The sequence below is a fragment of the Leptosomus discolor genome, chromosome 1 (genome assembly GCF_034619465.1).
Source record: "Leptosomus discolor isolate bLepDis1 chromosome 1, bLepDis1.hap2, whole genome shotgun sequence".
Classification (NCBI taxonomy): Eukaryota; Metazoa; Chordata; class Aves; order Leptosomiformes; family Leptosomidae; genus Leptosomus; species Leptosomus discolor.
The window spans coordinates 133,643,741-133,652,704 of NC_141391.1; the positions used below are offsets into that span (position 1 = coordinate 133,643,741).

Genomic DNA, 8,964 nt, shown 5'->3' on the forward strand with positions numbered 1-8,964 from the left:
GGAGCCTGTCTCTGACTGTCGATTATAGGTACAAAGAGCAGAAGATGCAAAGAGCAGAAGATGCAACCCCCTTCCCCAGACACTCTCCTTGCCACCAGCAACTGGGCACTTGATGTTCCTAGCTCAGATGGGACATCTCTCAACCAGCTGCTCCCAGGCAGGAGAGACTTGGGCAGAGAGAATCCATAGTGCCTTCCACCACCAAGCTCTGTGAGATATACAAGGACTAGCCTCAGAAACTCCTCTGCTTTGTGCTCCCGGGAAGGTTTATCTCTGTCAGCCCACGGTCTCGCCAGGTTCCCCTTTCCCACGATCTCGCATCAGCCTGGACAAATGTATATTATCTCAGTCCAGTCATATTACAGTTGACTGAAAGACTTGAACTAGGAACACGGATTTCTAGAAATGCAAGCTGCCATTGCTTCTCCATTGATAATAACCAACACAGCTGCCCTCCAGTCACCAATCCTCCTCCTTTCCGTGCCCCTGGAGCCACCAGCATTCTGCTGCAGCATCACTGCATTAAATGAGAGACTTGTTTGCAGCTGGAGATATATCCTCTGGAGTGTACTTGTTGAAAGACCCTGACAAAAAACCTTACAATGGGTCTGTGGAACATTCAGCAGCATTGAGAAGAAAGTAGGGATGTGTGTTCTTAAAGAAAGAAAGGAGGGGTGGGAAGAGGTGTTCCAATTTCACCCCGAATGCAAAGCAGTCTGTTCATCCTTCACAGCTCTCACTGAAAGGCCTGAACGGCTATTCTGAAGCAGCGCATCTGCTGGACGTACTCTGAGTTGTGCATCACAAACACCCCATTTGCCTTCATTTGAGATCAGTTTGCTCCATGAGCTGCCCTGCTGGCATGCACCCTGGAGTTCTGGGATTCATGGGAGCCTCTGGAACCATCAAGGCCTTAGGAACACAGGAACTATGACCCAGGACTTTCGCCATGAGCTCTGGCAGCAGCCTGGGAAGAGGTCAGTCGTGTTCTCTTGTTGACTTAAGCAAGTAGCATAGAGAGTCTCAGAGAGACCTTTTTCTTCGAGGAGATTACCAGTCGTCCCCGTATGATGCCTTTCCTGCTGTTGAGAATAACTGATCAGTTAAAGATCAGAGTAGATTAAGTAAAACAAAAAAAGTCCCAAGATAAAGGCAGGTATGGTCGAGCTTCCCAACTCCGATGCCAAATTACTGGATTTTCCTGAAATTTGGGCAGATACTAAGCCAAATATTAAACCCTGTGAAAAGAAGGAAAACAAAGCTGTCCTTCATAGCCTAGGTGTTACCTAACAGGTTATTAGAGCTGTATCTCAGGAAAAATGTTGTTTTATAATACCTGATGACAGCCTGCCTCTATGCCAATGGCATGTTTTGGACAACGAAATTATACATCCACAGGGAGATCAAATTATACACTATCGTAGACTGGGAATTGTTCTTGCTCTGCTTGGTTAGATAGCTTTGGTAAATTTTGCCGTGCTTAGTCCTGCTACGGCTCTTTCCCTTTTCCACAGGAAGCTTCTACTCCTTATTTGTTTCTCAGGAAAAAACACGTTTCTAAGAAAACTGTGCACTGATACCGGTTTAAAGCCCAAGACAATTCATGCAGCTCCTTGGAGGGGTCCCTGGCTTTTAACTTGAAGGAAAATTTCCATCTGGATAGTGCCACTCTGTGTAGCAGCCCTCCAGGGCTCTCAAAAAATTGATCAAGAAATGGTGTAGAAAGATTATTCTTTGGTCTCTCATGCCACTTCAGCATCTCAAAGAAACATGACTTGTCTTTACAATCACTTGAGGTTATCCCATGTCTTTCAGGAGCTAGCATGATGAAGTTGGCAGCTGCTTGGAAAATGATTGTTCATCAAACACATTATGCTGTGGCAGACTCAGCATCATGACAGAAATTATCACTCTTTCGGAGAAGGATTTCAGAAGATCTCATTTTTTGTGTTCACGGTATTTTTGTTCACATACATTACATCCATAAACATCAAGGATGTTATGCTGAAATTCTTCTGTGGCAAAAATGAATCTCTATAGAACATTCCAAAGCTAGATGAAAGGCATGGTTTGGCACTTAGGCTGATATTGTCATATACAACAGGTGAGAGAAATTAGGAAAGAGAAGTCTTTCAAAGAGGTGTGCTGCACATTTCCACATTTGAACTTTGAACTTGGGAGGTGCTGGAGGGCACAGAATAGTTTTTTCATATGTACTTATTGACATTACTTTTGAATAATTTTATTTATGAAAACACTGTGTTCTATACGATAAAAAAAGCACACACGCCCATTACTCAAGAAAAGGAATTTGCTAAAATAAGCTTAACAAACTTAGCACTGAGAGGTTTTGGTTTTGTTTTTTCAAATAAATGCATAGTATCTTACAGTCCATTACCTGCAATATTCAGCTTCCGATAAAAACATGCATTTAAAAAATGACACCACCAGCACAGAGGAATCTCAAAGGGGTTTGAGGGCTGCCCTCAAGAGGTGCTGTGTATAAGAATGAAACAGGTGAACAACTACACATCTTCCAAAGCCCAAGAGTATTTTTAAATTGAAGGCTGCCCTCTGAAATAATTTAAAATAGCTCTCTATCTTAGGAAACGATTATGATTAACTGATCTGTTATTTGTAGTTTCTACCAGTGGCTGTTAATGCCCACATTTGGGTCTTCAAATTTTCCACTGTGTACTTTTTGTCTGGAGAAAACCTTGGATGAGAGATAAGGCCATTTTGAAAAATGTATTTCTAGCAGCTCACACTTCCAGTCCACCAGTCTGGGCTTGAGGCTGTGTTAAGATCATGAAATACATACTGTTTGTCACCTTTGTTGGTGTGGCTGGTGAGTATATTTTTTAATTCGATTTTTGTAATTTATAAGGAAGCTCATTTTCTGAGCAGATTTGCAAGGTAGTCTATTGCGGGAAAGTGAAGTCCAGTTTATACTTGCAAAAGTGTTAAGGCAGAGCACTGCAACTTCTCTTGACTGCTGTCTGTTCATAATCGCTTATGTCACAAAATGGGGAACGAATGCCTTTCTAGAGGTTCATGACCCAGGAATACAGAAATGTGTCCATAGCTTTGAAAAAACCCACTGTCTCTCTCTTAAGGACTATGAGGTATAAAGGTAACACCTCTGGCCCAGGAGGTCCTAAAGCTGCTGTGAATTTTTGGACTGTGGGTGAGTGCTTGCCAACCACTGTTGCTGTGAGCTTTTATAGAAGTAGAGCCTACATGTGAGGTCTTTCGGTGTGAGGTGTGTCACAGGGGCACAAGATTCCTTATGCCAGATGCTGACATATGCCTCTTCTTACCTCCCAGTTGCCTTCCCCATCAACGCTGACGATGATGATGACAAGATTGTGGGCGGCTACACCTGTGCAGCGAACTCTGTCCCCTATCAGGTGTCCCTGAATTCTGGGTTTCACTTTTGTGGAGGTTCCCTCATCAACAGCCAGTGGGTCCTGTCAGCAGCTCACTGCTACAAGCCGTGAGTGGATTCTTCCGCAACCTACTTCTTTCTTTCAGTTGTCTTTTAGCAGGAATTCTGAGCTGTGGGGTCCAAATATGCAAATGACTCCATGCTGACAGGAGTCAACCAGGGAATGGGTGGCTCACTCAGGAAGCTGGGCTGAGGCAACATAAGGGGTTTTCCACTTCTGCAAATGTTTCTGTGATGCAGAGCACTTTCTGAAATGAGAATGTGATAATCAAGAAACAAGTTATGGCCTGTGAGTTCTTATAAATTACATTAATCTTGCAAAAACTTAGTCACTGGAGGACAGGAAGACGAATGAGGTCATGGTGATAGCAGTTTGCCTTTTTCCAGAATGTTTGTGTAAAGCACTGTTACATATTCAGTTTGTCCCAGCTCAACAGCATAAACCTGCAGGAATTCACCACCTGTACTGGAAGGGGGTAAGATCTCAGTGTGGATCCCCCGGACTTATTGCAGGACAGGGAAGATAACCTGCATGAAAACAGCTACTACAATAGCGATGTTTAAGCGAGTGTATACAGTAACGGGGGGGTTCCTCATAACCTGTCGGTGGCAGTAAAGTATACACCGTTCTTTCTCTTTTCCAGTCGATTCCAAGTGCAGCTTGGGAAGCATAACCTGGCAGTCACAGAATTGACAGAGCAGCTGATTAGTTCAGCTAAAGTCATCCGCCACCCTGGCTTCAGCTCCGCAACAGCGAACAATGACATTATGCTCATCAAGCTTGCTGAACCAGCCCAGCTCAACCAAGCTGTCCAACCAGTTCCTCTGCCTACCAGTTGTGTGGCCACGGGCACCACGTGTCTAATCTCTGGCTGGGGCAACACACTCAGCAACGGCAGTGAGTACTCTGTGGGAATGTCCCCATCATGAGGACGTGGGAGCCACTCTAAGACCTCACAATTAACTCCAAACAGCACAGGCTAAAGCACAGGGAAGTGCTGTGGGACAGGCACTTTTTGAGTGATCACTCTGTGTGGGACAGGAACCATTTAACTGCTTTAAAGGCAAGCCTTTATAAGGTTCTTTCTCTGCTTCTGTGTTAAGAACATGGAATCACTTAAGTCATCCGTGTGCCATTCACCAGCATGTTCAGACTGCCATAAATTTTGTGGCCTGGCGCTATCAGCTGCACAGTGCCAAGCACTAGCAACTTAACTAATGTCAATAGAGTGGTCAGTTCTCTCAGAACAAGGTCAAAACCTGTGACTGTGGATCTAAAATTACTACAAGGGAGCTCCGTTCTCTTACAGCAAAGGTCAGAGGTGTGGATGGTGACTGGTGTCTAATCCACTGACGACAGCTAAAGAGGAGAGGATGGTTTTCCTGAGACCCAGGTTTCCTCCATCATATGTGCTACAAGAGTAGCTCTTGGCTCCACGCTTGCCAGTTGATGATTTTCTAGGTATCAGAAACATTAATATGGCTGTAGTGTAGAACGGCGGACCCATGGGTAGAATCTGGTCCATCTAAACAAAAGGAATCCATGCCGTGATTACTGTTCAGAGGAAAAAATGACGACTGCTAAACCGGGATGTCCAGTGATACTTTTCTGCTAAGAAAAGATCTTCTCTAGGCTCTGAAATGAACAGAGATCTATCAATTATCTCTCCCTATTTTCTTGTAGAACTGTATCCAGATACCTTGCAGTGCCTGAAGGCTCCTGTACTCTCCTCAAGCGAGTGCACCAAAGCCTACCCTGGGCAAATTACCAAGAACATGATATGTGTAGGATTCATGGAGGGAGGGAAAGACGCTTGCCAGGTAAAACGTCTGCCTCTCCTTTCTCATATGTTTCTGTCCTGCCTTTTGCCAGTAGAAGAGGCCTTTATATTGGAGAACTGGCTATACTCAATGCACTGGCATGTCTGAATGTTGTTTTTGTGAACAACAGTGGAGACTTAGGGTGAAAGATGCTCATTGAGTGAGGCTAGTTTTTTTCCCACTCAGTTAGTCATTGTCCCTTTTTTGAGACAGCAAATACCTCTGCCATAAACCTCCACACGCAGACTATGCTGCCTCCTGCACCTTAGGCTACTGAAAAAGGAGCAGTGCTGCACCAGAGAGTCAATAGTACTCACGGTGACTTTAGAGCTTAGGACGCAAATGTTAGGTTTGGACTCACCAAAAATGAAATAGCCAGTATGGCAAGATCCAGGCAATCTGGAAAACGAACACACCTGCCAATTGCTCTGTGTTTTACATGTGCCTAGCTCCGTGGAAATATTTGACAGAAAAATGTTTAAGACACACGTATGCTGAGTGTCTGCCAAGGACTGCATCTGTCAAAAATAGGCAGCTTACTCATCCTTAGCTGTGATGCCCTTAGAGCTAAAGTAAGGCACAGTACACATCAGGTGTAGCACAGTAATCAGAAATGACCTTTGTAGAACTTCTGTGTAGAAAAAGCCCAGTGGAGCTCCCTCAAATGTCAGTGATTTCTGGCTCGTCACTTTCACTGATATAATTTCCTAAATATCGATATCCTTTATGTGCACAGGAGGATTCCGGAGGTCCAGTAGTCTGCAACGGGCAGCTCCAGGGCATTGTTTCCTGGGGTAGGGGATGCGCACAGAAAGGCTACCCTGGAGTTTACACTAAGGTTTGCAATTATGTCTCCTGGATCAAAGAAACTATATCTGCCAACTGAGACACTCGGGTTCTATATGAGCTGCATTTCTCCTCGTCAATTTCCTCTGTTTTGGGACTGGTTGTACAAAAATTATCAAAAAATAAAGCGTTTTAGGCACCTCTTCTTTGTGCAGCATTTCTCTGGGTACTTCCATAGGTTATGATACGGAGGACAGAGGCAGGGAATGTTACTCTGGGGAAAATAGTTAATATTTGTAGTACCTCAACTAGCAGGATTGTGGAACATTTTGCAGATTCATCTTCAGGAGTCTTTCACCCATTTCTGGAGCAGAACATCTTTTCTGCTTATCAGCCCATGCTCAGGTGCTACAAAACTGTCTGAAACAGCTGAGAGAGTGTGCTGAGTAACACAAGCAGCATACTCTTACTGCAGAAATCAGCAGGCAGCAGCACAAACACTCCCCATCTCCCCCACTCCCACCCTCAACAATATGACTTAATGTTCCCTAGTGGATGCTCCCTGAAAGCTCTACTTGGGAAATGAAACCACCTCTTGCTAGGGCTTGTTCTCTTCATGTACCACTGTGCCACTGGGGCTGCTGTCTGTACCTTTTTGCTCAGCTAACTGATCATGCTGGACTTGCTTAGTTTTCTCGGAAGAGTCAAAAGGACAGAGATGTTCCTGGGTTCTGGTTTTAACACCTCCTAACCCCAGCTGGCACTGGAATTGAAAGTCCGTGAAAAAGCTGCCAAAGTTGCCAGTGGGCTGTGTACCTATCTCCTGAAAGTTAAAAGGGAAATAGAGAGTTTGAGTAAAATATAAGGATAGAAACAAGCAGAGAATAGGTCAAATGGGGAGAAATTGAAAAGAAATTCAACGCTGGAGGAAAGAGAGGGAGAGGACAAGAGCAGGGCACGAAGGAGCAAGAGCCATTTGCCTACAGACAGGTTTGTGCCTGGCTCTCTCAGATGCATTGTCACTGAGATAGAATCATAGAATAACAGTTTCAGTTGGAAGACACCTTCAAGATCATCAAGTCCAACCTTTGTCCTAGCTCTATCCACACCACTAAACCGTGTCCCTAAGTACAACATCTACCTGTCTCTCAAACACTTCCAGGGATGGTGACTCCACCACCTCCCTGAGCAGGCTGTTCCAATGCCTGACAACCCTTTCAGTAATGACATTCTTCCTAATATCCAGCCTGAACCTCCCCTGGTGCAGCTTAAGGCCGTTTCCCCTTGTTCTATCACTAGTTACTAGGGAGAACAGATCGACCCCCGCCTCACTACAACTTCCTTTCAGGTAGTTGTAGAGAGCAATAAGGTCTCCCCTCAGCCTTCTCTTCTCCAGGCTAAAAAGCCCCAGATCCCTCAGCCGTTCCCACATGAGACACGCTCCAAATCCTTTACTAGCTTGGCAGACCGCCTCTGTACCCTCTCCAGCACCTCAATGTCCTTCCTGTAGAGAGAGGCCCAAAACTGGACACAGTACTCGAGGTGCGGCCTGACCAAAGCTTAGTACAGGGGAATGATCACCTCCCTGCTCCTGCTGACAACAGTATTCCCGATACAGGTCAGGATGGCATTGGCCTTCTTGGCCACCTGAGCACACTGCTGGCTCCTGTTCAGCCATCTGGCAATCAACACTCCCAGGTCCCTCTCTGCCTGGCAGCTCTCCAGCCTCTCCTCCCCAAGCCTGTAGCGCTGCTGGGGGTTGTTGTGGCCAAAGTGCAGGACCTGGCACTTGGCCTTATTGAAACTCATGGAACTGGCCTTGGCTCAGCGATTGATCCAGCCTATCTAGATCCCTCTGTAGAGCTTCCCTACCCTCAGGCGGATCGACACTTCCACCCAGCTTGGTGTCATCTGCAGACTTACTGAGGGTGCTCTCCATTCCCTCATCCAAATCACTGACAAAGACGTTAAACAGGAGTGGCCCCAGTACTGAGCCCTGGGGGACACCAGTCGTAACCGGCCGCCAACTGGATTTAACTCCATTGACCACAACTCTCTGGACTCGGCCATCCAACCATTTCTTCACCCAGCAAAGTGTGTGCCCATCCAAGCCAAGAGCGGTCAATTTCTCTAGGAGAACGCTGTGGGAAACATTGTCAAATGCCTTACTGAAGTCGAGGTAGATGACATCCACAGCCTTTTCCTCATCCAACAAGCGGGTCACCCTGTCATAGAAGGAGATCAGGTTTGTTAGACAGGACCTGCCCTTCATAAACCCATGCTGACTGGGCCTGACCAGCCCGTTGTGCAGCACATGCAGCACAACGGAACTCAGGATGATCTGCTCCATCAGCTTCCCTGGCACTGATGTCAAACTGACAGGCCTGTAATTTCCCGGATCACCCTTCTGTCCCTCCTTATATATGGGTGTTATACTGGCTGACTTCCAATCTGCTGGGACCTCCCCAGTCAGCCAGGACTGCTGATAAATGATGGACAGTGTCTTGGTGAGCACCCCCGTCAGTTCTCCCAGCACTCTAGGATGTACCCCATCTGGCCCCATAGATTTGTGCACATCGATGTGGAGCAGCAGGTCACTGACCATCTCCTCCTGGGTTGTGTGTGGGGACATTTTGCTCCTGGCCCCTGTCTCTTGGCTTGGGGAGGCTGACTTTCCCTGTTACAAGTGTTCCTACTACTAAAGACTGAGGCTAAGAAGGCATTAAGCACCGCAGCCTTATCCTCGTCTTTTATTACCGTATTTCCTCCTGGACCAAGTAGGGGACAGAGGGTCTCCCTGGTCTTTCTTTTATTGTTAATGTATTTATAGAAACTTTTCTTGTTGCCCTTTACCTCCAAAGCCAGATTAACTTCTAGCTGGCCTTTGGACCTTCTAATTATCTCCCTGC

At 46.0% G+C, this 8,964-nt stretch overlaps 1 protein-coding gene across 2 annotated transcripts; it reads left to right on the plus strand.

The window, feature by feature from the left end:
• The first annotated feature begins 2,808 nt into the window (after positions 1-2,808).
• LOC147416294 (trypsin I-P1-like) lies at positions 2,809-6,155 on the plus strand. Of its 2 annotated transcripts, none has more exons than XM_086465069.1 (5): positions 2,809-2,848; positions 3,328-3,496; positions 4,093-4,346; positions 5,133-5,269; positions 6,006-6,155. In XM_086465069.1, the coding sequence occupies exons 1-5, from the start codon at positions 2,809-2,811 to the stop codon at positions 6,153-6,155; spliced, it is 750 nt and encodes a 249-aa protein (XP_086321195.1). The 2 variants fall into 2 exon arrangements, with proteins under 2 accessions (XP_086321195.1, XP_086321202.1); XM_086465076.1 differs by lacking the exon at positions 2,809-2,848 and adding an exon at positions 3,818-3,819 and having other exon boundaries at positions 3,357-3,536.
• Positions 6,156-8,964: the final 2,809 nt, after the last annotated feature.